This window comes from Apodemus sylvaticus, chromosome 22 (genome assembly GCF_947179515.1).
Source record: "Apodemus sylvaticus chromosome 22, mApoSyl1.1, whole genome shotgun sequence".
In the NCBI taxonomy this organism is placed as follows: Eukaryota; Metazoa; Chordata; class Mammalia; order Rodentia; family Muridae; genus Apodemus; species Apodemus sylvaticus.
Window position 1 is genome coordinate 47,965,137 of NC_067493.1, and position 27,426 is coordinate 47,992,562.

Genomic DNA, 27,426 nt, shown 5'->3' on the forward strand with positions numbered 1-27,426 from the left:
CTGGGACATTTAGCTGTTTATTGTAAAGGCTCCTGGTGGTCAAATGGTGCCACCACGCTCGCTTCTCCATCCTTCCAGGGGCACATTGGGCAGCTTTGGTTGATTTACATCCCAGTGGACAGTGTGGTGCATTCTCACCATCCCTGTGAGCAGATGTGGGAAAGTTTTCCAGATGTTTTCTGTATGCCCATTGTAGCTGTTCAGACTGCAGTAAATGGGTTTGATTTTATAGACCTTACTTTTCACATAAGCAGATGAGTGAATCATGTCCTTGGGAATTTATTTAGAATCTCACTGAGATTCCATCCGTCCGTTCGTCCGTCCATCCATCCATCCGTCCATCCATCCGTCCATCCATCTATCCATCCGTCCGTCCGTCCATGATGCAGGGCCTCACTAGATGAGACTGCCTGGCTTGGAACTTGATATATAGATCAGGCTGGCCTTGAATTCACAGAGATCTACTTGCCTCTGTTTGGGGATTAAAAGCACAGGCTAGCACATGGACTCCTTGAGTCCTTTGAAAGAAAGTTGCAGGACTGTGACATTTGACCCTGAGAATAAGGGTGACTATAGGAGCATATTCTGACCCTGGTAGAAGAGATGTCAGCACTGACTGGACAGTGTTACCCACCAGGGAATGCATATGAGACTTATCACTCATCAGGTCCATTGTTGTGTGCTCTGTGGGCTGTCAGTTCCCTCTTATGTCAGAGTTTCCGCAGCTGCCAGGGACCTGGCTTTAGTTGTCAGTCTTTCCTGCTGAGCCAGCTCACCAACTCCAGATTTTGTTTTTTTTAAACATTAAACTTTTTTAAATGTGTTAATTTAAAAAATAGTTGTTTTTTTAAAAAAACATTTATTTATTATTTTTGTCTGTCTGTGTGTATGTGTGTGTGTGTGTGTGTGTGTGTGTGTGTGTGTAATGGTATGAGTGGATAGGTCAGACAGGACAGCTTTGGGAGTTGTTTCTCTCCTTCTGTGCATGACTGGGGATGAACTCAGGTTGTCAGGTCAAGTTTGCTGGTCAGCCCTTTACTCTCTAAGCCATCTCACTGGGCCCTGTTTTGTTTTGTGTTTTTGAGACATGATATTTATTTATTTATTTATTTATTTATTTATTTATTTATTTCTGAGACAGGGTTTCCCTGTATAGCCCTGGCTGTCCTGGAACTCACTCTGTAGAACAGGCTGGCCTTGAACTCAGAAATCCGCCTGCCTCTGCCTCCCAGAGTGCTGGGATTACAGGCATGTGCCACCACTGCCCGGCATGAGACATGATCTTATGTAGAGAAGGCTGAAGATAAACTTCTGACCCTCCTGCTTCAGCCTCTAAGTTCTGGGATAATAGCTGTGCATCATTATACTCTTTAGGCAATGTTTACACATTTAAAAGCAAGCTTTCACAATTTATTTTCAATATGGTTGCTCTGTAGCCCAGTGCCTTCCTGCTGCAGCCTCCCAAGTACCCAGCTGTTGATAGATTTTTAAGATTTATTTATTTATTTTATGCATGTGAATACACTTCAGACACACCAGAAGAGGGCATCAGAATTTTTTTTTTTTTTTTTTTTTTTTTTTGATTTTGGTTTTTTTCGAGACGGGGTTTTTCTATATAGCCCTGGCTGTCCTGGAGCTCACTCTGTAGACCAGGCTGGCCTCGAACTCAGAAATTCGCCTGCCTCTCCCTCCTAGAGCACTGGGATTACAGGTGTGCGCCACCGCCGCCCGGCCAGATTCTATTACAGATGGTTGTGAGCCACCATGTGGTTTCTGGGATTTGAACTCAGGACCTCTGGAAGAGCCATCTTACCCGCTGAGCCATTTCTCTAGCCCAATTCAGGTCCTGAGTTTTATGGTAAATATTTTGAGTTTCCATCTTTTATTTGTCTATTTTAAAAAATCTTTTGGTATCTATCCAACTTGAACAAAATGATTATGAGTGTATTCACTGCATGTCAAGGTGAGTGGGTGTTTCACTTTAATTTTGTGTCCTTGATTGTTAAGGACAGCAATTGTCACTTAGCCTAGACCATAAAATAGGCCAGCCATTCACAGTAGAAGCTTTACAGGGTACAGATGTGGACAGTGCTGTGGGTTGCCATAGTTGATGGGGTTATTTAGCTCCAGGTTTGGGGATGGGATGGGTTAAATCTTTGCTTTGGGTTAGTTCTGGTGTTTGGGTGAAATCTTCTGAATGTGAGGTCTCTTTTCCAACTCTCTGATACACCTTTTCCCAATGGACTATTTTAGAAGAAATGGAGCCGTCACCCACATTAAGATCCAGAACACTGGGGACTACTATGACCTCTATGGTGGGGAGAAATTTGCCACCCTGGCTGAGCTGGTCCAGTATTATATGGAGCATCACGGGCAGCTGAAGGAGAAGAACGGAGATGTTATTGAGCTCAAGTACCCTCTGAACTGTGCAGACCCTACCTCAGAAAGGTCAGTGACATCTTAGTGACACAGATCTGCACTCCAGGACGGTGTATTGTAAGCTACTCTGTGTGATTCCAAAGGCTGGTGTCTGTCCCTCATGCTGTCATTTTTAAAATGAGTTTTTGTTTGTTGGTGACAGGGTCTACTGTAGCCCAGGGTGGCCTGGCACTCGTATATCGTGTGTAGTTGAACTGAATTCCTGGCCCTGCCTTTACCCCATGAGTGCCCGGGTTACAGACATGCCTCACCACATCTGGCTGACATGGTCTTAGAGATTAAGCACAGGCTTGGTGCATGCTAGCAAAGCACTCTATACACTGAGCTACACCCCCAGCCTCTCGGTGTTGTTAAAATAAGAATGCTAGGGTCAGAGTATTCGCAGACTCATTGCAGCAGCTGCAGTGTTCCTTACACAGATTCTATAGGGCTCCTGCATTTTCTCCGTGTATATTCAATATGTGTTTTAATTGTAACTTATCAACAGCTGATGAGCTTTGGGAGTGGGGGCAGAGAACATGGAGCTTGAGATGCTGAAACAGCAGTGGTGCCACAAGGTGGCTTTGACTAGTTATTTAGCAACAGTACCAACAGAGGTCAGGCTAAGCCCAGAAGTGGAAAAGCAGAGCCCTCAGCTTTTAGTGCTGTCTCCCAGGTATGTAGCGTGTCCTGGTCTGCAGAGAGCTGCCAGGTCGTGGAGCTCTTCCCAGGCGGGGCAGGGAGTTGGGCGCTGGTCTTTGCTTTACTTGCCCTAGTACCGGCTTCCGCATTCTCCTCTCTCACTGCAGATCCCAAGCCTTGCCGCTCCGATTTCTGTCTTACCTGCTAGTAATTTGTTTCTCCGGCTACTCCTGTAGCCCTGAGCTGTCTCTACCTGCTTTAGATCTGCACGTACCTTTCGGGGGTGTGGGGGGTGTGGGGGGTGGGGTGAGTGGAGGGTGTGGGGGTGTGGGGTGTGGGGGTGTGTGGTTGGAAGAGTGCTGCCGGGTCTGTAGTGATGAGCGTTAGCTGCTAGAGTTAGCTTCTTCCTTATCTAAAGCCATGGCATTCGAGTGACTGTCAGGATGTTTCTGTGGCACCTTAGCTAAAGTACAGACGTCTGGGTCCCATGTAGACATTGTCCTCTCTGCCGTGGGAACTCACACTGTTAAGGCATCCCTGCCCCTGCTCCAGGATGGAGCGCCATTAGAGCTTGATTGGATAGCCCAGCAGAGTTTGAAGACCTGGGCAGCAGATTCAGAGACATGCATGGTTAGGTTGGAAATACGGAAAAATCTGAAATGCTTTGAATTAACTCACAACAAAGATCTCTTTGTATGTAGTGGCACAACAGGGGCAGGTTCATGTGATCCTGTCTGTCTGATCATTTGTTTGTTTGTTGTTTGAGTCCAGGTCTCATGGAGGCCAGGCTGGCTCCAGATGTCTGTGTAGCTGAAGATGGCCTCGTGACCTTCATCTTCTGCCTCCAGTCCTCAGTGGATGGTGTCTCAGTCAGGGTTTCTGTTGCTGTGATAAAATGCCATGACCAAAAGCAACTTAGGGAGGAAAGGGTACTTCATCTTAAAGCTTATAGTCCATTATCCAGGGAAGTCAGGCTGGGAACTCAATGCAGGACCCTGGACGCAGGACCTGATGCAGAGGCCATGAAGGAATGCTGTTTACTGGCCCACCGGCTTGGTCTGCTTGCTCAGCCTGCTTACAGTATGAGGACCACTAGCCAAAAGGTAGCATTTCCAACAGTGATGGGCCCTCCCCCATCAGTCATCAATTAAGAACATGTGCAGTAGGTTAGCCCACAGACCAGTCTGGTAGGGACATTTTCTCAGTTGTGGCTGTCTCTTCCCAAATGACAGTAGCTTCTATGAAGTTGACATAAAATTAGGCAGTGCACATGAATATAAGCATGGACCACCACAACCAGGTTGTGGCTTTCATATTATCTCTTCACTAAATGGCTGTAACGCAACAACTGGCTCTTTTAGGTTAGGCACAAAAAAAGTCAAATTGTGTTTTTAAAAAATGGGAGATTTAAAAGGAAATAGGAAGCATTGAGGATATAGGTTTTTTGTTTTGGTTTTGAGACAAACCGAACAGGTTTCTCTGTGTAGCTCTGGCTGTCCTAGAATTCACTCTGTAGACCAGGCTGGTCTAGAACTCAGATCCACCTGGCTCTGCCTCCCCAGTGTTTGCATTAATGGTGTGCTCCATCATTGTCTTCTGGACATTGTTTTCCAAGATTCTGGGCTCCTTTAAAAGATTTAGTGGAGGTTAGGTATGGTGGCAGTGCTGGAGATATTGGCGCTTAGGAGCCCGAGGCAGGATGATCTACAGGTCAAGGCCACCCTGGGTTCAACAGTAAGACTGCCTCAAAAAGGAAAGACGAACTTTAGTTGTCATTTTTAACATTTTTGTCAATTTTCCCATCCGAGATGTAGAGTCTGTCTGTCAGAGAAGCTGTGTGTCAGGAGCCTGTGTCGAGGAGAGCTAAGTGAGTTGTGGTTTGTGAGACCACACTGCACACCGCACCAAGCTCAGCTTGTTCCCTTTTCAAACATGGACACAGGTGGTTCCACGGTCACTTGTCTGGAAAAGAAGCCGAGAAGCTGCTGACAGAGAAGGGGAAGCATGGCAGCTTCCTCGTCCGCGAGAGCCAGAGCCACCCCGGAGACTTCGTGCTCTCTGTGCGCACCGGCGATGACAAAGGGGAGAGCACTGACGGCAAGTCCAAAGTGACCCACGTCATGATCCGCTGTCAGGTAGAGCGCCACGGGGACGTGGGCTGCCGCAGCTGCATTGGGGGCTTCTGCTGAGAGGACCAGGCAGCAGCACGCCGACTGTCCTTCTGTCCTTGCTCGTCCACCCGCGTGTGTCTACGCCCCAAGTGCATCTGCGCCCTGCGTGCATCTGTGCCCCGCATGCATCTGCGCCCTGTGTGTGACTCATCATTTTGAAGCACTATTGTTGTTTCTTTTCTTTTTGTTGTTGCTGCGTTTTCCTGTTGGCTATTTTGTTTCTGTTTTTCTGAGCTAGGCTGTATATACCCATGGCTGTCCTGAAGCCCACTGGCTGGTGACACTGCACTGTCCCTCCCATGTCTGTGGGTGTGTCCCTGGGGTCAACAGACTTCAGAAAAGTGTCTGTGTCTATCTAAACACATGTGGACTTCTTTCTTGTCACATTCCCTAGTGTACAGCATCACAGCTGCATACATGACATCACACGATGCTGGGCGGAGACATGGCGAGGAGTCTGAGGTGATGGGAAGTGTGTTGCATCATGATAGAGTTTATATTTGATTTGATTTAATTACATTTTATGTCATTTGTTGTCTTTGGTGCTGGGATGAAACCTAGCATCTGTTCCACCACTGCACTGCAGTCTCCTGCCTCCCCTGCCTCCCCTGCCTCCCCTGCCTCCCCTGCCTCTCCTGCCTCCTCAGCCTCCTCAGCCTCCTCAGCACCGCTGCTTCCTGGCCTTCAGAGTACAGTGGTGTGGGCTCTGTTTCTGGGTGTCAGTCTCTAGGTTTCAGTTACATACAGTTTAGGATTCTGCAGTGGCTGATTCCCTGCGCCCATCGCTGTACACTTCTTTAGATGCCCTCCTACCCATCCACCAGTGTGTAGAGCACTGTCGTCATCTGCTGACTGGGGCTCCTGAGCCTGCCACCATACAGAGCATCTGTGGGACTGTGCGTCACCAGAACCTTCCCCTGCCCCTAAGTTCTTCATAGTCACCATTTGACCTCTTGTCACTGTGTCTTGGGCTTTTCTTTTTCTTGGATGCTACATGTAAATGTTCCTTTCTCACTTGGCTTATTTGACTTACTGGGAGGCTCTCCCGCCTCATTCACTTGCCACCCATGACAGGGTTCTCTTGTTAAGGCCAAGTATGGCTCCACTGTGATGACATGGACACGATGCATGTTAACATACATGTGTGTCTTGTTCTTGTCATGCTCTCTAGATAGCATGTGGCTTGCTTCTGTATATAGATTCATGTCACTAAGAACACAGTGGCTGCAGGAGGGTGGGAAGACAGTAACCTAGCACGCGGTAATGGGCGCCATCTGTTTGGTCTTGAAAGGAGCTGAAATACGACGTTGGTGGAGGAGAGCGCTTTGACTCTTTGACAGACCTGGTGGAGCATTACAAGAAGAACCCCATGGTGGAGACACTGGGCACAGTCCTGCAGCTCAAACAGGTTAGGAACTTGAAGCTGCTTCTCCTCTGGATTGAGAGAGTTCTACCATGGAGTCTCCCTCATGCGTGTTCCAGTCAACTTGCTGTCTTCATGATAGACAGCAAGTTGATGAGGACTGGTTAATAGGGGAAAGGGTTCAAGAGTCATTCCACAGCCACATGGCCCTGTTGCTTTGGGCCTGTGGTGGCACATTTACCATGGTGGGAGCATACTCAGTGTCTGAGGTTTGCCATGTGACTGAGAAACAGATAGGAAGGGGCCCTGACCTGCTTCAGTGCCCACCACCACCACCACCACCACCACACACACACACACACACACACACACACACACACACGCACGCGCACACACAAGCACAAGTGTGTGCACATGTACAAGCGCATGCACACACACACACATTTGGGATGGTGTGCCTCCTGCCTTTGCTTTTGTGAAGTCTTTTGCTTTCTTCATGAATACTGTTTAAAACATGTTTTCTTCCTTTTCCATCACGGCTGGAAACAACAGCCCCTCAACACAACTCGTATTAATGCTGCTGAAATCGAAAGCCGGGTTCGTGAGTTAAGCAAGCTGGCTGAGACCACAGATAAAGTCAAGCAGGGCTTTTGGGAAGAATTTGAGGTAAGTCACTGACAACTTGTTTTTGCGTGCACTGTTAGATGATGTTTGAACAGGTGAGAGGGGAGGCCCTGTGCTGGGCCTGGCGTCCTTTGCTGTGTGTATGGTAGGTGACTGAGGGGACTTCTTTGAAGCAGAGGGGCATTGTGTTCCTGGGAAGGGTTGGCAGCTTGTCTCAGACAGATGTGCCAGCAGCTCCATTTACTTTTTGGTTCAGACCATTGGCAGGACCCCAGGACAAGCGAAGGATAGAATTCCTCTGGCGTCCGAGGGCTTCAGACAAGCCGCAGTCTCAGTGCCGTGAGTGAGGCCCGGAGAAGGCCCTGGCTGTGAAGTTAAGGGGCTGACTTCTGTCCTGAGCCCTGCTCATGTGTGAGCCTATCTGTGGCCCATCTGCTCCTGACCCACGTGTCCTCTGGTTTGTCTGTCTGTCTGTCCTCTGGCTAGAGCTTTACAGACAGACCTCTGAACCTCTTTCCCTCCACGGTCATGCACCTTATGTTACTCATGCCTGCATACAACACAAACCCACAAACGTCTGCACACTGCCTACCTTTATATTTTGTTTTGGTTTTTCCAGACTTCTCTGTTAGCCCGGGCTGGCCTAGAATTTGCTCAGTAGACCAGGCCAGCCTCCAACTCAGATCTGCCTGTGTCTGCCTTCCCATGCCCACTTTAGAGAATATTTTTAATTTATTCTTTGATAGTTTGGAATGCAGCCGACGCCCACCCTCCTCCATTTCTCCTCCCTCTCCCTACTTTCTGTTTTACAGAACTGGTTAGTCCAAGCTTTGAGTAGGACTTGAGGATTCTACAGCTATTTGTGCCACCATGTGCCAGACAGCTTTTGGAGCGAGGTGCTAGGTCCATTCCGCAGAGAAGTGTGAGGTCAGAGAGGTCAAGTCGATTGTCCCCCTGTCCAGTCTATGCATTGTCCAACCGTGGATGTTGATCATCTCAGCCCTGGAGATGGGTCCATTCTAGAATTCTTGGTGCTTGCTCTGCAGTGATGCATAGGGACTGGAACTTGGCCATTGGGGTGGACCATTCTGAAGTTTCTTGTTGAAAGAGGGAGGGATAAAGGTCTGAGGAGAGCAGAATGAGCCATGAAGCCATCTTTAAATTATTTATGTAGTTATTGGTCCTGTGGATCAAATGCCGGGCTTTGTGCAGGCAGAGCCTGGGCTGTCCCACTTAGCAGCACTCCATATTTTCTTTCTCTTTTTTTCAAGATTGAATATTTCTATAAAAATGAGCCTTTTGCCACAAGTGCATTGCCAGTAGTACATACTTGGTTGCCAATAAAATACTGTTCTCCGGTGTATTAATTACTATAACATAAAGGATATTTTAATACAGTCTTCAACAGGAGGACTAAGAGAGAAAGATGAGGGGAGATGCTGAACCGTCTTTGTGCAGCCCACAGCTCCGCGTCTTCTAAGTGGAGCGCAGGTCCCCCTTAAATGCAGAGGAGACAGATGATAGACCACAGCTTCAGGTAGACATGTTCAGGCTTGCCTTGAACATGGTCTGTACCATTTCAGCCAGAAGTTGGCTCTGCTGTGGGAAACCAGTGCCCGCTGGGCCTCAGTGTCAGATGAGGAAGATGCTGGGAGCTGGCTGTCCTCCATGTCTGTCTGTGCTCCTTTCCCGATCTGTCTCTAGTCCAGGATCTGCCTAGCTGCTATTCCCTTATCTCCACCTCCCAACTGCCGGGATTCCAGTGTCGTCCCTTCTCTCCGGCTCACCCTTTGCTCAGTGGCCCTGGAGAACAAATTGTAGATGGCATCCCTTCGCGACACATCGAGGTCAGCCCGACTTTACACACCAATAACAACATAACCAGAAAAAGCGAGTGGCTTAAATGCAGTGGAACCAGCCAGGGCCCATCTGTATTGTTGGCGCTGTACAGTAAGTCAGAGCATTGAGGGTCCTGCAGGTGAGACCTCAGCTTGTCTCCATCTCTCCTGGTCAGTCAGCCTTAAGAGACTGCCCACCAAGGCTGCAGTTGGGGCCGTGAGGCTAAGGACAGAAAGACTACTGTTCACTCCCATTATAGTTTCAATCCCTGAAGCTAAAGTTGGAGTCTCATCTGCAGGACACTGTTCTGAGCACATCAGAACTGCTTCCTGGAGGACGATCAAGGCAGCATCCTGTGTCTCACAGTGTGCTCTGATTGGGGCTGGGGGGTGGATCTCACCTTTCTTAGTGCACTCTGACGGGCTTTCAGAGGAGCCTCAATTCTACAACTGGAGTTGCTGCAGGGGGCTGTTACCAGGGGGAGGCTGGGGGGCGGGGTTGTGACCCATCGGCTTTTACTTGGGACACATTAAGAGTTTTGTGGTTTTGTTTGTTTATTTTGGATACCTCTTCAGTCTTCAGCTTCTACCTCTGGGAGTTTGCTCAGGGGAGCCTTCCTGTTCCCCATCCCCATTGCGAGCTGGGGACCTCCTTCCTATTTTATATGTGCATAGGGCTCTGTGAATGATCTGTGTGGCTATTGGTTTAATGTACTACATCCAGAGAAGTCAGTAACTTCTGCGAGTCTGTTGGAGGAAGGGAATACTTTGCCCAGATGTACTGGTGAGGGAACAAGAGGGTGTGAGACATATAGGAAAATGACCAGTGCATCGGGGGCTCCAGGACATTCCACTTGGTTCCTTAGAGCCTCACACTCCAGCAGGCGGCCCCCAAGCCCGACTCCCAAGTAGGCTTCAAATAATGATTTGTGGGTCGTTGAACCTGAGCTCCTTCAGAAAGCTGCGTTGGGCTAAGATGCCTGCTCCGGACTCAATGGAGGGGCTGCCCCTGATGCTTTGGTGGCGTGGGGCAGTGTGCTGGGCTTTGCTTCACTGGTGAACAGCTTGCTTACATCGAGTCCCTGATCGAGCCCTAGGGTGTGTGCAGCTGAGGCTTTGAAATCCCTGAACACACATGCCTCAGGCATTCTGATTCAGCTCACAGGGCTGGATTTCAGAAAGATTTTAGTTTCTGACCTCAGTGTTTCTGATTAAATCTCAACACATGACAAAGGGGAAAAAAATCCAACAGACAACACCCCCAAATCCCAAACAGACAGAACCATAGAACATTGGGTTTACTGGGGTTACTTCCCCAGTGTTTTAACTCCTTTTCCTTAGTAATTTAAGTTTTCTAGAGTGCAGTCTCTTCCCTTCAGAGGACGCCTGTGATGTCCTGCAGGATAGTCTGCTAGCCTGTGGCTGAGAGGAGCCCTAGGTCCTTCAGCTGCTGCCCCGGATTTCTCCACAGGGACTGTCCTGCTGGTAGCACTGTGGCTCTTCTCAGAGGCAGTCATGCTTTACGGCAACAAGTCCTTAGCTGCACCCGGGGGCTGTCCAGAGTGATAATTCTTGCTGGTGATCTCTAGTGGACATAGTCCTCTGGTGACTAAGCAATGTGGTGTCACATTGAAGGACAGCCCCAGTCAGGCTCTAGCTGCAGGCTCCAAATGCTCCAGGTCACAGGCTATGGCAAAGGAGAACCTTCCCTGGAGGCCCCAGCTTGAGAAAAGAGCACCATCTGCTGTGCAGAGCCCTCGGTGGAGGTTTCCTTGCTCCGTCTGAGTTCTGCCCTGTTTCTGACAGCATTGCTGTGCCTTGTGCTTTCTCCTTAGGGCTTAGTTGGCCTTGGCTCTGGAATTACATCTGCCCTAGGCTCTTTCCTTCTGTTACCCTTTGCTGTGGAGGGCGTCCTGCTTCTGGCTGTTCTGCAGCTTCAGTTTCTTTTCTGCTCCTTACTTCTGGAGCCTTGAGCTGTCTGTAGTGTGGCGTCTCCCTGTGGACTGAGGTAATACACTGGAAAGATGCCGTGGAGGTTTTTGTTATTTGAGGCAAGGTCACAGCTAGCTAACTCAGGTGGCTCGCCACAAGTCACTGTGAGACTGGAGAGACCGTCAACTCCTCGCCTCTACCCACTAAGTAGCCAGTTTCTGCAGTGCTGGGGATTGGACCAAGGGCCTTGCATGTGCTGCTGTAAACACTGTCAACTGAGCTGTGCCCTCAGCACGCTCCCCTCTTCAGGATTTGAGAGAAGCCTGCACTGACTTGTTTGCTGGGTGTGGGGGGAGGGGTTCCCAGGCACCCCCCACTGTGGTTTGCTTTTTTTTTTTTTTTCCTTCGGAGGCAGGCTCTCCCTCCTGTCCCTCTCTTCCTCTGTTTCCCTTTCTTGGTCAGCTCCCCATTTCCCTCCTTTTCTGCATTTCAGAGGTTGCTCTGCTTTGCCCCCTCAGTCCTCTGCCATTTTCCTGAGTTCCATTTCTCCTCAGCCTTCCGCTTCCTCATGTGCTGTGTCTAGATGTGCTGCCCAGTCTCACCCTGCCCTTCTTGGCGTTGGAATATCCAGTGCTCCCTTCATTTCTCTACGGCCCGTGACTTGTGCAGAAGAGCTGACCCAGACCCTGCACAGATGAGCACTTTGTCTTTCACAGAGCTTTTTGAGTGTATGGGTGTTTTCCTTACATAAATGGCTGTGTCCCACGTGCATGCAGAACCTGTGGAGAGGATATTCTGGAATATTAGATGTAATTCCTTTGAACTAGAGTCACAGACCCTAGAGGAACGGCAGAGCATTTCACTGCTGTGACATCTCTCCAGCCCCTCATAACGTTCTCTGAGGTTGCATAATGGGATGGTGTCTCTCCACCTTTGGCTCCGCTTGGACTTCTGCTCTTCTGAGAGCTCATGGTTTGGTTGTAGTTCCTGGGGAAAAGTGTCACCAGTCCCTGTCCGAGTTTTTTATTTTGCTGCCTGGCTTTGCGTTGTTTTTAGTGCAGTTGCTGAGTGGCGTTCAGGTCCACAGGACTGCTGGTGACTGGTGACGGGACACTGAAGAACACAAACCTTGGAGTAGAGCAGGGTACTGGATACAGTCAGACTCCTGTCCCCTTTAGCCTGGAGCCCAGAAGGAAGTGGCACTGGCAGAGGCTAGCTGCTAATCTCAGCTATAGCTGGAGTGCTTCTGGAGACAGAGGATAGACAATCCTAATTCCTGAGTCGTTATTGGCTAGCTGGCTGCTATCATTGTGGGAATGGAAAGGTCTGAGCAGTTTGGGCCCTGGACACTGTAGATGGGCTGCAGAGTAGTGGGGGAGAAGCCGGGGCAGGTGTTACCCATCTGTTATTCCTGAAGGTGCTCACTGCTGTCAGCCAGCACCCAACTGCCTGGATGCAGGGCCTGGGCTTGGCCCCTGGGGCCTTCAGGCCTCACAGCCTGACATGATCTCCACAGCATGTGTGAGAGGATGTTGGGAATGCTGCACAGAGCTCCTGATGTGGCACTCCTGAGTTTTCTTTGGCAAGGTCATTCTTGGTAGCACCCCCATTGCAGGAGCTAAGATAAACCAGGCAGGGGCAGGGCCCTACCTTTTTTTAAAATTTTTTTTAAAGATTTATTTATTTATTTTATGCATATGAGTACACTGTAGCTGTACTGATGGTTGTGAGCCAGCTGGTGGCTGCTGGGAATTTGAATTCAGAACCTCTTCTTGCTCTGGTCAGCCCTTCCTTAAAGATTTATTTATTGTTATAAATAAGTACACTGTAGCTGTCTTCAGACAGCACCAGAAGAGGGCATCAGATCCCTTTACAGATGGTTGTGAGCCACCATGTGGTTGCTGGGATTTGAACTCAGGACCTCTGGAAGAACCAGAGCTCTTAACCGCTGAGCCATCTCTCCAGCCCAGGGCCCTACCTTTTACAGAGAGGAGCTGCAGCATGCCCTTATGAATAAATGTCACATGAATTTTGGATCATAGGTGATGGCCGCAAGTTACTGCCAGGTTTCAGTAAAGCTGCAGCCCCTTATCCTCTGTCACCATTGCCAGGGCAACCCCCCACCCACAGTGCCTCACTCTGGCTGCTTCTGAAGGGTCGGATCCCATCCACACATGCACTTAGTTTTGAATTTTGTCCCTGTGACCTGTCCACCTTATTGCCTTTGTGACCAGCTCAAGGTCAGGGAACACCAGCTCCCAGAAGGCAAATGACTTCAGTTTCTTGATCTGAACTCACTTAAAACCTCATATAAGCATTGCGTTGTTCAGGGTCTTCAGATCTTATTTTCTTCCTGCTCAGCCCCCACCAGCTAAACACTTGCATATGAGCCATGTGCCAAGGCTGAACTTTGTATGCTGACACTGAGAGTCAAAAACTTGTTTAAAATCCGCAGCAGCTCTGACACAGCTGTCACTGAGGTGCTGACTTGGGTGTGACAGAAGAGGGCATGACCCCAAAGCTGGGTGTCTTGTCGTTTGGTGACACCCAGCTGCTTCTGTCTCTCCCAGTGTCCATATTCTAGGGCAGAAGACCATGGCCATGTGCTGCCTGTATACTCTTTGCTGGCTCTCACTAGCACTGTCCGCGTGTCTAAAAAGCAAGTTTAGGGGCAGAGCAGCTAAAGTAAATAGGCCAAGTCACTGAAACAAAAAGAGAAGGCAAGGCTACTGAACCTCATGTCCATGTTTTCTCCCTGGTGCGTGTGCTGCTGAGGTTGGCAGGTGCCCTGGTCGGAATGTGTGTGACTCACATCTCGTTCTGGGAGTGTGACTTAACTGTGACCATCTTTCCAGGTGTTAAATAGTCTCTGGACAGATGCTATAGAGTGGCAGAGCCAGAGTTGTTCTGTGTAACTGGGTAGAGTTTCCTTGTTTGTTCCTCCCTCCCTCCCTCCCTTTGTTGATTACTTTTGTATGTATATGTATGTGCGCACACGTGGATGGCTCATACCATGGTATGTGTGTGGAGGTCAGAGGTCAACTTTCAGACATTCTTCTCTTTCCCATGTGGTTTGTGGGACTGGACTCAGGCCATCAGGTGCCCTTACCCACTGAGCTGTTTCCCTTCCCTCTTGGGCCCTCTGATAAAATTGACTTTTCTCTGTTCCTAGACGCTACAGCAACAGGAATGCAAACTTCTCTACAGCCGAAAAGAAGGACAGAGACAAGAAAATAAAAACAAAAACAGATACAAAAACATCCTGCCCTGTGAGTATCAGTCTCCTGCCTCAGTAGCAGTCAGTGTGTGCTAGGGTCACGTGCTGGCTAATGTAACCAGCTATAAAGGGACTGATGCCCTCCCGATGCCAGGAAAGCTGCAGCAGAGGCTTTCTGTGGTAATCCTGTTCATGTTTTCTGGTTACCTATGTGTCACAGCCTTGAGGCTCATCGTGCCTCAGAGTCTGAGTTGTGTCTTTCTCCTCTTGATAAGTCTGTGAGTTAGAGGCAGATCTCTCCGCTGGGCCTTTGTGTCCCATTTGGGGAGAGGTGAACCTACTGGGCTCATCACCTTCTGCTGGCTCAGCTCCTGTGACAGGGAAGGAACCTTGTGAACACCCAAAACTGAGCCCCCTGTAATCTGCACATGGTGGTAGGGAGCAGGGGCCTTCACTGAGGACTGCATCACCACACAGGTTGGAACTCACTATGCTATTGCACATTGTTGATGTGATCTAATATAGAATTGTGTAGATGCAAGTGCTGGGAAATTGACCGGCAGGTCTCTCCCACTTGAGGTGAGCATTCTGCCTCTGGTCTACATCCCAGCCCTCCCTCCCTCCCTCAGGTCAGAAACCCTGGCCTTTTTTTGTTTGATGTGTGTGTGTGTGTGTTCATGTTCTTTTCACATGGTTATCTAACTTGTGTAGGTGAGACGGGAGGGTGAGGAGGCGTTGCTTTCCTGAGAGAATCAACCCAGAGTTTGCAGAGAATCCTGTGGAACTGAAGAAGGGTCCTGGAGGCTTTGAGGACCTCATTTTTTTTTTTTTTTAATTTCTAAATTTCCCCCTCAGAGCTCTACTGGTTATGACTGTAAAGTGCAGCTGTAGGAAAGGCTGAAGAGAGCAGTTGTTTATTGTTCTTCAAATGACCTGCCTGCTGCTATGTTAACCATCAATCAGATGTGTCCACTGATCCCACTGATCCTTCTTTTTTTTTTTTTTTTTTTGGTTTTTTCGAGACAGGGTTTCTCTGTGTAGCCCTGGCTGTCCTGGAACTCACTCTGTAGACCAGGCTGGCCTCGAACTCAGAAATCCACCTGCCTCTTCCTCTCGAGTGCTGGGATTAAAGGTGTGCGCCACCACGCCCGGCTTCTTTTTTTTTTTTTTTAATGTTGGTGATTGAACCCATTGGCTATATCACCAGCCCTTTCTTAAAACCTTTTTTTTATTTTTTGAGACAGTTTTGTAAGTTGCCCAGTTGGGCTTTGAACTTGTGGTTCTCCTGTTTTATCCTTCTGTGTACCTGGATTCTAGGCCTGCACCATCCTATTAGGTGCACATCTTATTTCTTTAAAGATAGGAGGTGAGACGAGGCAGAAGATCAAAATTCTATCCATGAAACATATCCAGCCTTGCTGCTGATTCCCATTGTAAAATATGTTGGTTGTTTTTAAAGATTTGTTTATTTATTTTATGTCTATGAGTACACTGTAGCTGTACAGATGGTTATGAGCCTTCATGTGGTTGCTGGGAATTGAACTCAGGATCTCTGCTTGCTCTGGCCCTGCTCACTCCAGCCCAAAGATTTGTTTATTATTATATGTAAGTACACTGTAGCTGTCTTCAGACACATCAGAAGAGGGCATCAGATCTCATTACAGATGGTTGTGAGCTACCATGTGGTTTCTGGGATTTGAACTCAGGACCTTCAGAAGAGCAGACAGTGCTCTTAACCGCTGAGCCATCTCTCTAGCCCAAATATGTTGGTTTTGATAGAGCACTCGGAGTTTTATACCAATAATGTCTTTTTGTACAGAATTAAGACAGCTCATACTTTATGAACCTTGTCTTACAGATACTGTATTTTACTCTGCTTCCTTAAGAAACCCTTTGTTATAGAAAATTTGGAATATGTTAACACACAAAAGCTGATGAATTGTTGCCCAGCTTCCGGAATAGCCGGCCCATGTGCAATCTTGTTTTGTCTGTACTCTGGCCCATTTCTTTTTCCCTAGATGATTTTGAAAATCTTAGACATCATTGTTGGTACTTTAGTCTTCTTTTTAAAGCCAGACACCTGCTGGGGATATAGCTCAGTGGCACGCTGTTTGTCTGGCGTGTGTGAGGCTCTGGGTTCAATCCCTGCCTTTGTCACCAAACTCCAGATAGGAAGAAAAACAGGAGCCCAAACCTTTTGGGTTGAAATAGTTTTGGATCTGTAAGATGTTACAAAGATAGCATGGACGGGTCTCACACCCAGTGCCTGCCTCCCCGTACCCCACAGTGTCACCGAGACCGGGATTGTGGGACAGCATGGTGGCACACCTGTCCTGGGTGGCTTACACATGTGCTGACTGCAGGGTTGATCTTGTGAAGTCTGTTAGACTGGCCTGGCCTGAGCCCAGCTGGCTTCTGCTGGAGCTCTGAGGACTCACAGCTGTCATCTCTTTCTCCTCAGTCGATCACACCAGGGTTGTCCTGCATGATGGGGACCCCAACGAGCCTGTTTCTGATTACATCAATGCCAACATCATCATGGTGAGTATTCTCTGCCCCTGTGTTGGTAGCCTCTTTATACCCATGACACCATCTTTCAAATGCTTGAAGGCTTTTCTTCCTAATTTCTAGCCCGAGTTTGAAACCAAGTGCAACAATTCAAAACCCAAAAAGAGTTACATTGCCACCCAAGGCTGCCTGCAGAACACGGTGAATGACTTCTGGCGGATGGTGTTCCAGGAGAACTCTCGAGTCATTGTCATGACCACAAAGGAAGTGGAGAGAGGGAAGGTACACACTATTATCTTTTCTGACGCCCCTCCCCCATACCCCCAGCTCTAGACTGTGTGCTCAGCATCTGATAAAGTGTTCTTAAACTATTGGATGTGTTTCTGGATGATGGTGGTGTGTGGCTTTAATCCCAGCACTCAGGACAAAGAGGCCGGCAGATCTCTGAGTTCAAGGTCAGCCTGGTCTACAGAGCAGTTCCAAGATAGGCAGGGCTACACAGAGAAACCCTGTCTCAGAAGACAAACAACAAAATATTGCATGTGTCAGGTGGGTCTGGCTGACCCCCTGGAAAAAAAGGCTTGATTGGCTATGTCTCAGTGTCTGTGTGTATTTTCCTCTTCTTCCTCTTCCTCCTCCTCCTCTTTTCTGACTTTTTCTTTTCAAAGATGCAGAGTTCTATAGTTCAGCCTAGCTGTGAGCTCTATGTAGAAAGGGTGGCATCTAAAGACGCCCCCTAGCGGCCCTGCCTCTGTCAGTGCTGTTGTGGGTGCCCCCTAGCGGCCCTGCCTCTGTCAGTGCTGTTGTGGGTGCCCCCTAGCGGCCCTGCCTCTGTAGGTGCTGTTGTGAGGAGAGTGCCCACGGGCCCAGCATGCTTATTCGTGCTTTCTGACTGGAGCTCATGGAACACTGTGGGAGTGGGGCTTATTTTAGTTACTGTTCAATTTTGACTTTTAAAAAATACATCCCTACTCCACTTATCCGTCTTGAGGGAACCCATACAGAAGGCTGCTCAGTGCCACTCCCCCAGCCCCTGTCTACATGATGGCGTCACCTCAGATCTCTCTCCTCAATCTGAGCAGGGACATGTGCTTTGGCTCAGCTGTGTCTTTTGTGGAGTGTGCTCTGTTCCCAGGCCTGGCTGGTACATGTTCATGGCAACCTCTGTGGTTTTGTTCCAGACATGTTGCTTGGGTGTTTTCATATTTTCTGTCTCCTTTTGACATGATATTTCTGTTTTTATCACAGGGATAAAATGGTGGTGCTTGATTGGATAGGTAGTGTCTTCTCCCACTGTTAGTACACATTGGCTGTGGCCTGTGTTCTGTGCTGCATGTTTGCTCAGCTCAAGAGTCTTGTTCTTGCCTTTAATTCTTCACAGGCTATGGCCTGTGCTTGCTTAGATTGGATGTTGAGGATTGTTGGCCACTGTGTGTGTGTGTGTGTGTGTGTTACTTTGTAACAGTTTCCTAGCCATCCTTTGTGTTCCACCCCACACCCTAGCCTCCTGCCCTCGAGTTGAGCTTGCTACTTCCATAGGATGCTGTAGGTTCCAAGAACCTGCAGGAAAGTGCGTCTCCTCGAACGACTGTGCTATCTTTGTATCGTTCCAAAGTGGAATCGGTTTATAGGGTTTTGATACTTGGATTTTAATTGTGTCTGGCAAGTTTTTCTTTAGATATCCTCTATTGGATTATATAAAATTGAGTGCAATTTTATGGTCACATATAGAAGCTAACCTGGGACAGATGGGGCTCTTGGTAGTTGAGCCTGGCGGCTGAGAGGCAAGTGACTGTGCAGGGTTTTGGTTGGTGTGGTTCTGCATGCCTTTAGCAATGATGTCAGCTGTCCTGAGATCCTGGGCTCTTCCCAGTTCCTGCTTTTTACTTGATGGAGATGTCAGAGTTCACTTGGCACAGAGGACATGGGCTTGTAGCAGAGGAATCCACTGTTGGAAGTGCACTTGGGAACTCTGGGGGAAAGACTGGGCAGGATGGCACCTGGTGCCTGTGCTCAGCTGCAGTCCCCACCTCCTTGACCCAGTCTTTCATGACATCCTGGGAGTGTGCACAGTAGTCTTGGAGTCTCTTGACAGCCTTTGTTTACAGCCTGTAACAAAGTCTGTTGACAGCCCTCACTGCACAGAAGGAAAACCAGATTGTGGCAGCTCTCCTATGTAGCAGCCATGAAATATGCAAAAAACTGGACGGAGGGTTGCAGGTGCTGTGAGTCAGCTAAAATGTCCCTTTTCAAGGCGTGGTTTTGTCTTCTGAATTGACTGGTTGGAAACAGCACCATTACATTGGCGATGATAGAATCCTACCAGACTGCCAGTCACAGAGGCATGGCTGAATTTAGAGTAAGAGATCATACTATTCCATCAGCTGCTGCTCCTGCCTTGGGCGTCCTCTCGGGTTCATCGCTCTGTAGCTAGCTGTCCTCTTGTTTCTCACTACCTGTAAGCTACTCTGCATTTCTAGTCCTTGATGTAAGCCTCCCTTGCTCATGTTCACATGGGTGGTTTTAGAAGGTGAGTGACTGGGGTGACTGCTTCCGGAAAGACAGAAACAGAGCATGCTTTGCCTTGGACTCAGCACTGGTCGATGATGGACTCTTTCCTCTTGGAGATGACACGGGCTAGACAAGGCCTCGTCCCTCTATGTCGTCGTCACTCTTTCTCAGCTGCCTGCCCTCTTGTTTGTTTTGAGACAGGGTCTTGCTATAGTTCTGGCTGGCCTGCTATTCACTATGTAGAGCAGTCCACACTTACACTCGAAGTGATTCTCCTGCCTCTGCCTTCAGGGGCTAGTGTGCACACTCAGCTTTCAGTCCATCTGTTCAGGGTCCCCCTATGCATCCCTAGCTGGCCTGATCTTGCTATGTACACCAGGTTGGCCCTGAGCTCACAGAGACCTGCCTGCCTCTGCCTCCCAAGTGCCCCATACTAGTAATGGTGCGTGCTTCCCTCATCCGTTCTTGAAGCCAGCAGCTGTTGCAGACTGTGTTCTCAGTTTTGGGAAGCTGGTGTGTGGCTGGTATCAGATGGGTCTGAATATAGATAAAGCAGCTGGCTTAGAACCCTGGCTGCCACTCTGAGTGAGCTGTTCACGTGTAGGTCAGAGAAATCACGGCACACATGATAGGACAATGTCAGCCATCTGCCCAGCCCCAGAACGACTGGCAGACTGCTGGGATTGCACGTTCTGCTTGCCCTGGGACAGTTCTCCATTGGCTGGTCCTTCCCATTCTGCCTCTTTCATCCTCAGAGCCTCTGCTCTGGCAGCTAGTGGGTGGGGTGGGGTGGGGTGGGGTCGGCTGGGGTCAGTGGGGTGGGGCCTGCGACACCTCCTACCCTCTCCCGTGGCCTGCTTTGCTCATTTGCATTGTTTTCTTGTTGGCATTCTAGAGGATGGAGGCAGGCTCTGTCCCTGCCGCTGTCACCAGAAGGCCTGGGACGATTGCTCATTGCGGGTCTGGACTAGGGGTTTGGACATTAACAGGCTCCTTCTGGTTCCTTCCAGAGCAAATGTGTCAAGTACTGGCCTGATGAGTATGCGCTCAAAGAATATGGGGTCATGCGTGTTAGGAACGTCAAAGAAAGTGCTGCTCATGACTACACCTTACGAGAGCTCAAACTCTCTAAGGTCGGACAAGTAAGTATATTGTCGTATTCTAGACACCATGTAGCTGTCCATGGTTTGCAGTCATTGTGGTGCTCTGCTCGCATTCAGCCTTTGTCCAGTGTCTTGCCACTCAATGATTGAGTGCCACATCGGGTGCCTCATAGATGCTGGGCTCGGGTGGTACTATCTTGCCTTGTGGGCAAGGTAGGCACAGGTCCTCCTCACAGAGCCTGGAGAGATGACTCCAGGTAAGGGTGACTACCAGCTTTTGGCCTTCAGCTCTTATGACATGTTCAAGAGTGACTGGGACATGAGACAGGGTAGGTAGACAGAGGTAGGGCCTCTGAGAGGTGACAGTTCCTGAGTGGCCAACCAGAGGGGCCATGCATGCAGGCAGAAGAACAGGCTCCAAGTAGGGGAAGCAGCGACTGTCCAGGCCTCTCTGTGATCAAGGCTAGTGCTGTAGCTCTGTTCCATGGCTGTGGCTCAGGAGTAGTCCTCAGTGGCTGGCTCCAAGACAAACCAGGACTCCGTTTGGAGTCATTTTGGTGTGTGTTTACAAGGGCCTCGTTTGATTTCTTTGGGGCTTCCTAGATGAAAACCTCTTTTGTCCTCATGTCTTTTCTTTTCTTTTTTTTTTTTTTTTTGGGATTTGGATTTTTCAAGACAGGGTTTCTCTGTATAGCCCTGGCTGTCCTGGAACTCACTCTGTAGACTAGGCCGGCCTCGAACTCAGAAATCCGCCTGCCTCTGCCTCCCAGAGTGCTGGAAAGATTTATTTATTTTATTTATATGAGTACACTGTAGTTGTCTTCAGACACACCAGAAGAGTGCATCAGACCCCATTACAGATGGCGGTGAGCCACCATGTGGTTGCTGGGAATTGAACTCAGAACCCCTGGGAGAGCAGTCAGTGCTCTTAACCGCTGAGACATCTCTCCAGCCCCTGTCCTCGTGTCTTAAGGGCAGGTATGCTGAGAAGCCCTGTACTTATATAGCTGTGCTTCAGGCTGAGGTCCCCTGGGTGTGGTTTCTTCGGCTGGAGTGAGTTGGGCCTCTTCATGAGCCTTCTGGGCACAGGCATTGTTTGAATCACACACTGATATCCTGACTGCAGGAAAATGGGATATTGGGCAGGAGAGGTTCGGGAGAGTGTTGCAGAAATACTCTTGGGTTAGGTCTTGTTGGACATAGCCTTAAAAGTTAATAAATTAATTATTAGTTATAATATTTACTAGTATTATAAATAAGATTACTACTACTACCACTACTACTATTTTGAGACAGGAATTCACTATGTATCCCTGACTGGCCTGGAACTGTCTATAGAGACATGCTGGGCTCAAATTTACAGATCCTCCTGCCTCTGCCTTCCTAGTGCTGGGATTAAAGGTGTGTGCCATAGTGACTCTCTGAGTATTTTTATTTTATTTTGATTATTTGGCTGGCTTGGAACTTGCAATATAGACCAGTCTAGTCTCAAACTCACTGAGATTCACCTGCCTCTGTCTCCAGTGTGCTGGAATTAAAGGCATGTCCCCAATGCCTGGCTCCTGGGTATAAAGTTTACTTATTCATTTTTACATTTAGTATGTCTGTGTGTGGTGTGTGTGTGTGTGTGTGTGTGTGTGTGTGTGTGCGCGTGTGCGTGTGCATGCATGCCTATACGTATGCAAAGGTTAGAGGATAATTTGTGGGACTTGGTTCCCTCTCTCTGCCATGTGGTTTGAGGATGTTGTATTAAGAGCTTTGAGCTTTATCCACCATTTGGACCTTGTTTCAATTCTTTCTTTTTTTTAAAAATCAATCTTTTTTTTTTTTTTTTTTAGTTTTATTTATGTGTTATTTCTATGAGCACACTATAGCTGTCTTCAGACACACCAGAAAGGGGCATCAGACCCCATTACAGATGTTTGTGAGCCACCATGTGGTTGCTGGGAATTGGGCTCAGGACCTCTAGAAGAGCAGTCAGAGCTTTTAACTGCTGAGCCATCTCTCCAGCCCCTTGTCTCAGTTCTTGTGCCTGGTGAGCATGTATAAAGCTGTGCTCTGGGAGGTCTCTGTTGGTCTGGGCCTTTGGCCTGCTCTCCATGTCTCCAGCAGGGGTCCTTCCTGCTGTACGCACTCCTTTGGTTGGGAATGGAATGGAATGGAATGGAAGCAGTGAGAGTCCGGCCCCAGAAAAGGCATTTGCAGGGGGTTGGGACAGTTTGGCTATTGGAGGGAAAAGAGAGACCAAAGGTGTCTGAGAGCTTTGAGTCTGAGTGGACAGCATTGTTGTGGCCAGTGTGAGAAGCCAGAGGCAGAGCTGCTATGTGGATGCATTGAGCAGAGCTGTTGAGCGGGCATCTCCATCGGGTGTCAGGAGAGTTATGAGTGTACATGTTTCTAGCACTGTGCTGCTTGCTGGGGACAGTCAACATGGGTGTTGTCTCGCTATTTTGGGTTACACTCCATTGTCCAGGTTACCCTGAATCACATGTCCTAATATGTCACCATAGAGTGCAGTTAGGGCCAAGTCAAAGGGTGCAGTGTGCTGAGAGATGGGCCAGGAAAGGAAGCTGACACTTAACCGTAGGCAGCCACAGCAGGAGCTGAGTACTCAGCCTCTGACCACAGAACTGGAGGGGCGAGACTGGTACAGGGAGAGCTTAGGAGCAATTGGAGGCGACATGGTGGGAATTGGCGGGGGAGTACAGGAGAGCTGGACAGCAGAGGCTTGGGACCCGTGTAGTGGAAGGGATCGGTAGGATGACCCTGTGGCTTCCACACTTGCAGAGTAGGCTACAGAAGGCATCAGGGAGGCTGGGCAGAGGGCTGTGACCCAGGGTGTTGTGGGTAGTGGCTCCAGCTTTCCCCTGTAGTGTAGAGGGCAGGAGGAACAGAGCCTAGGGCTGGTGGTGAGCAGAAAGGGCTGTTTCGTGTGCTCCCTCAGGGGTGTGTAGTCTATGCCACAGGAGGTGTGTTCCCCTTGGTGGTCAGAGGACAGCTTTCAGGAATTGGTTCTCTTCTACTGTGAGGTTTCTGAGGATAGAACTGGGCTTGTCAGGTTTGGTGGCAGGTGTCTACCCACTGACCTGCCTTGCCGGCCTTCTTGTGACATCTCATGATGAGCTGTCAGGCTTGTCAGTGTTCTGAGTGGCAGGCAGGCTCTGGGCACAGAGGATGGGACAGGTCTTGCTCCATCTTGTTTCCCAGGAGATTTTGAGAGGGAAGTGTGTGTGATGGTGGCACGCTTGCGCTCTTACCCTGGTGTAGAGGCAGCATGGGTCCCTCTTGCTCCCTCCTTGCTGTGACAAATCACCTCCTGTACAGCACTGATGGAGAGATGCCCTGGCTAAGAAGGGGTGCTGTGTGCAATGCAGCTGTGCATGCTCCATTTCTCTTGGCCTGTCTGTGACCCATGGAGCTGCCTGGGTTTCAGTCACTTAGTAACGACAAGGTTAGTGTTCCATGACATCAGCAAATTAAATGCATGTAGCACACGGGAGATTGTTTAATCACAGCAGGAGTCCTTGAATGTAAGGACGTTCATCAGCGTTGGTCGCTATTGAAGCCTCCCTCTGTCTGTCCGTTCCTCTGACCCCTGCCTTCCCCTTCTCTCCCCTCATATATCTGCCTTTCCAGCCCCCTTCCTTCCTCTCCTCTCTCTTGCACTCCCAACCCTCTCCCTTTCCTTAGTGTTTCCTGGCTTGTCTCCATGGGGAAACCACTGGTGTCTGCTCTGGCCAGCTTTGTGCTTCTGTCCTTCCCTCCCTCCCTCTCTTCTTCTTCTCCTCTCCTCTCTTCTGGGCTAGCTTTGAGCTTCTGTGGCTGAAGTGGCCTGGTACCTCTGTTGATCCCTGGTGGTTGTCACTAAGAACAGCAGGATATTCTCAGTCCCCACCATGACTGGGAGGGTCCTCTGTTCGGCTCCTTTAATCCCTCTGTGTGACAGAGTTCTTTGCAAGTGCGTTTGGGGGCTTGAATTATGCAGTGATGACTCTGTGTTAAGGGGCTGTCTGGGATTTGAGCCCAAGTCTCACTACCTACTTCACAAAGCTCATCGTCTGCTGTGCAGTGCTGTAGTGGGCATGGTGGCTGCATGAGGCTGCAAGGACAAGGGTCCCAGACGGCAGAGGGGCAGCTGCTTGAGGAAGCTACAGTTTGCCAAGCTGCTAGTTGAGAAGACAGGCTGCAGCCCTTAGGGGTCTCAGTAGCCTCCGAAGTTGAGTGCTACCTGATTGAGGAAGTCAGGGCCTGTGACTCTGGGTTGATTCTCAGAGAAGCACTCCTGAACCAGAGGACGGCTTTCTGTCTAGGAGGTGAACCAGAGGACGGCTTTCTGTCTAGGAGGTGCTGGGGAAGCCCGGTGGCCACAACGCCACAGCCCTGGGTTTATTTAATTCTGTTCTGGCTTTTCTTGGCTCTACTCCAGGGAAATACAGAGAGAACCGTCTGGCAGTACCACTTTCGGACCTGGCCAGACCACGGCGTGCCCAGTGACCCTGGAGGTGTGCTGGACTTCCTGGAGGAGGTCCACCACAAGCAGGAGAGCATCACGGATGCAGGCCCTGTCGTGGTCCACTGCAGGTGACGCCAGCCCGCTGGCCTCTAGTCGGTTCTTCTACTTAGGGGATTGGGGCCAGCTGTCCTCTGTAGAGATGTGACATTGTTCCAGTACTCTGAGGCCAGTCCTTCCCACGGTGGCCTTTGTGGAGGCCGCCCCGGGTCACCTCAGCGAGCGTGTGGTTGGTTAGATGAGGGGTGCATCTGTTTCTTACAGTCTCATTCCTATGCTGAGCCCATCCAGAAGTGAGTGGCCTTTCCTCATCCGTCACTTGTTGTTTTGAGCTAGGATTTCACTGTGTAGTCCAGGGTGGCCACTATCTCTGCCTCTAGTACGCTGCGGTAAGAGGCCTGTACCACCATGGCTGGGCTGTTCAGTTCTTTTTTGTTGTTGTTGTTTTTGTTGTTTTTTGTTTGTTTGTTTGTTTGTTTTGAGACAGGGTTTCTCTGTGTAGCCCTGGCTGTCCTGGAACTCACTCTGTAGACCAGGCTGGCCTCAAACTCAGAAATCTGCCTGCCTCTGCCTCCCAGAGTGCTGGGATTACAGGCGTGCACCACCACTGCCCAGCTTTGTTTCTGTTTTTAAACCACTATAAATGTAGGTTTTGCAGCTAGAATTTGACTATTTAGGATAGAAATGAATACACATTTCTTCCTCTGAATATCTGCTGTGGCCTTTCAGACAGGAAGCCGTGAGTCTGCTGGCCAGTTTCTATGCCCAGAAGAACTATAATTTGTCCAACTGTTATTAAGTAAAAGTTGCATGAACCTTGGGAGTAGAGATGAGATGTCATGTGTTGTTCAGTGCCTCTGGGTTCCTCAGCTCTTGACTCTTCTATCTGCAGTGCTGGGATCGGCCGGACAGGAACGTTCATTGTGATTGACATCCTTATTGACATCATTCGAGAGAAAGGTAGGTCATCTGGAGGATGAGAAGTCGCAATTCCTGTTCAGGGTTGTGACAGGAGAGTGCCAGGAAAAGTAGCTGGGAGAGAGAATTTGCAGGAGAAAGAAGCAGTTATGGAAATCCAGATAAGATTCACTTTCAATGACTTTTGCTAGAAAACAGTCCTAGCGCTCTGGTCCTATCACCGTCTCTTCTGTCACCTGTGTCACATGGCCCCTCCTACCACTCATCCCCTGCCGTGGTGTGGGGTAGCATTCTCGGGGAGTGAGGGGCTTCTGACCCCAGCACTTTGTCCTTGCGTTTCCTGGCATTGTTGTGAGTGTTGGCTCAGGAGTCCTGCCCTGCAGCCCGCATGGCTAGTGGGAGGGAAAGGACTAGCTCTGTCCTTTCCTACTATGGAAGGCAGTGCCCAGCAGCTCACCCCAGACCTGTGTGCTGCAGCTTTAGGGTCTGTGCTTTGCAGGTGTGGACTGTGACATCGACGTTCCTAAAACCATTCAGATGGTGCGGTCCCAGAGGTCAGGGATGGTCCAGACAGAAGCACAGTACCGGTTCATCTACATGGCCGTCCAGCATTACATAGAGACGCTGCAGCGCAGGATCGAGGAGGAGCAGGTATGGAATGAGGGTCTGACACGTGGCTCAGCTCCTGGCCAGGCTTCCTGGACTTGCTCTCTTCACCTGGGAAATGTTAACAGTTGTCCTCCCTGAAGCTGTGATCACCATCCACTGCCTCCCAGTTGAGGGAAGAAGTGTGGGGCCATCATCATGAGCTGGCAGTCAGGGCTCTGCCACACAAAGAGGAAGGCAGTGGCTTTCACACGCTAGGCTTAGCACTCAGGGCCTGCAGCTTCCAGCCATTTCAGCTTTGCTCGAGGCTGATGTATCCTGATTCCGTCTTATAAAATGAATGCCTTATTTTCAATAGAGCGTGGCAGTTTGAGCCACTAATTCGGCTGCATTGAAACAGTGAATTTCAATTTTAATAAGCTATGCATAATGAAGGGTGCAGTTGGAGCCTTTCCATGTGAGACTATTCTGGCCCACGAAGCTGAGCTCATTAGGACACGCTGAGCTGAGGGAGATGGGGAGAGCCATTCTTTTGGGGAGCTTCTCTTACTCTCCTCCCAAACCCTGTTGTGCTGCAGCAGATGGGTGGTGTCTAAACACCAACCACAGTTGTCCTTTTTATTGCTATTGCTTTGCAGAAAGCCCAGGAAAGGGGACTTGGTGAGTGTCACAGTGTGGCTGGCTGGCTCTTAATGAGTAGCTTTAAAAAAAATGTGATTATCTCTCTGTGTAGCCCTGGTTGTACCGAAAACTCAATTTGAGGATCAGGCTGGCCTTGAACTCACAGATGCACTTGCTCTGCCTTCCAATTGTTGTGATCAAAGGTGTGCATCACCATACTGGCCTGGAAGAAGAGAGCTACACCATCCTCCTTGAGAGCCAGAGGCAAGGGCCTTCTGAGTTTAGGCACTCACTTAGACACTGTGTCAGGAGGTAAGAGCGTGCTATCAAACTGAGTGTGCAGAGGTTTGAGGTCACAGGATTGATCAACCAGCCAGCCATCCCCAACTTTAGCTTTTTAAATAGGAATTCAACATAAGCAATTTTTTTTGTGGTGGTAAAGAG

The 27,426-nt window shown here is 49.3% G+C and overlaps 1 protein-coding gene across 2 annotated transcripts in view; it reads left to right on the plus strand.

Annotated features, from left to right (window-relative positions):
• Ptpn11 (protein tyrosine phosphatase non-receptor type 11) overlaps positions 1-27,426 on the plus strand; it is a 60,874-nt gene that overhangs the window by 20,516 nt on the left and 12,932 nt on the right. Inside the window, exons 3-13 of one of the 2 annotated variants that reach the window (XM_052167520.1) lie at positions 2,254-2,448; positions 5,003-5,195; positions 6,523-6,639; positions 7,147-7,260; positions 14,161-14,257; positions 16,667-16,746; positions 16,837-16,995; positions 20,235-20,366; positions 24,742-24,908; positions 25,730-25,797; positions 26,255-26,406. In XM_052167520.1, coding sequence (XP_052023480.1) covers positions 2,254-2,448; positions 5,003-5,195; positions 6,523-6,639; positions 7,147-7,260; positions 14,161-14,257; positions 16,667-16,746; positions 16,837-16,995; positions 20,235-20,366; positions 24,742-24,908; positions 25,730-25,797; positions 26,255-26,406 — 1,474 coding nt within the window. The remainder of the gene's footprint in view (positions 1-2,253; positions 2,449-5,002; positions 5,196-6,522; positions 6,640-7,146; positions 7,261-14,160; positions 14,258-16,666; positions 16,747-16,836; positions 16,996-20,234; positions 20,367-24,741; positions 24,909-25,729; positions 25,798-26,254; positions 26,407-27,426) is intronic. The other variant, XM_052167521.1, reaches the window with a different exon arrangement.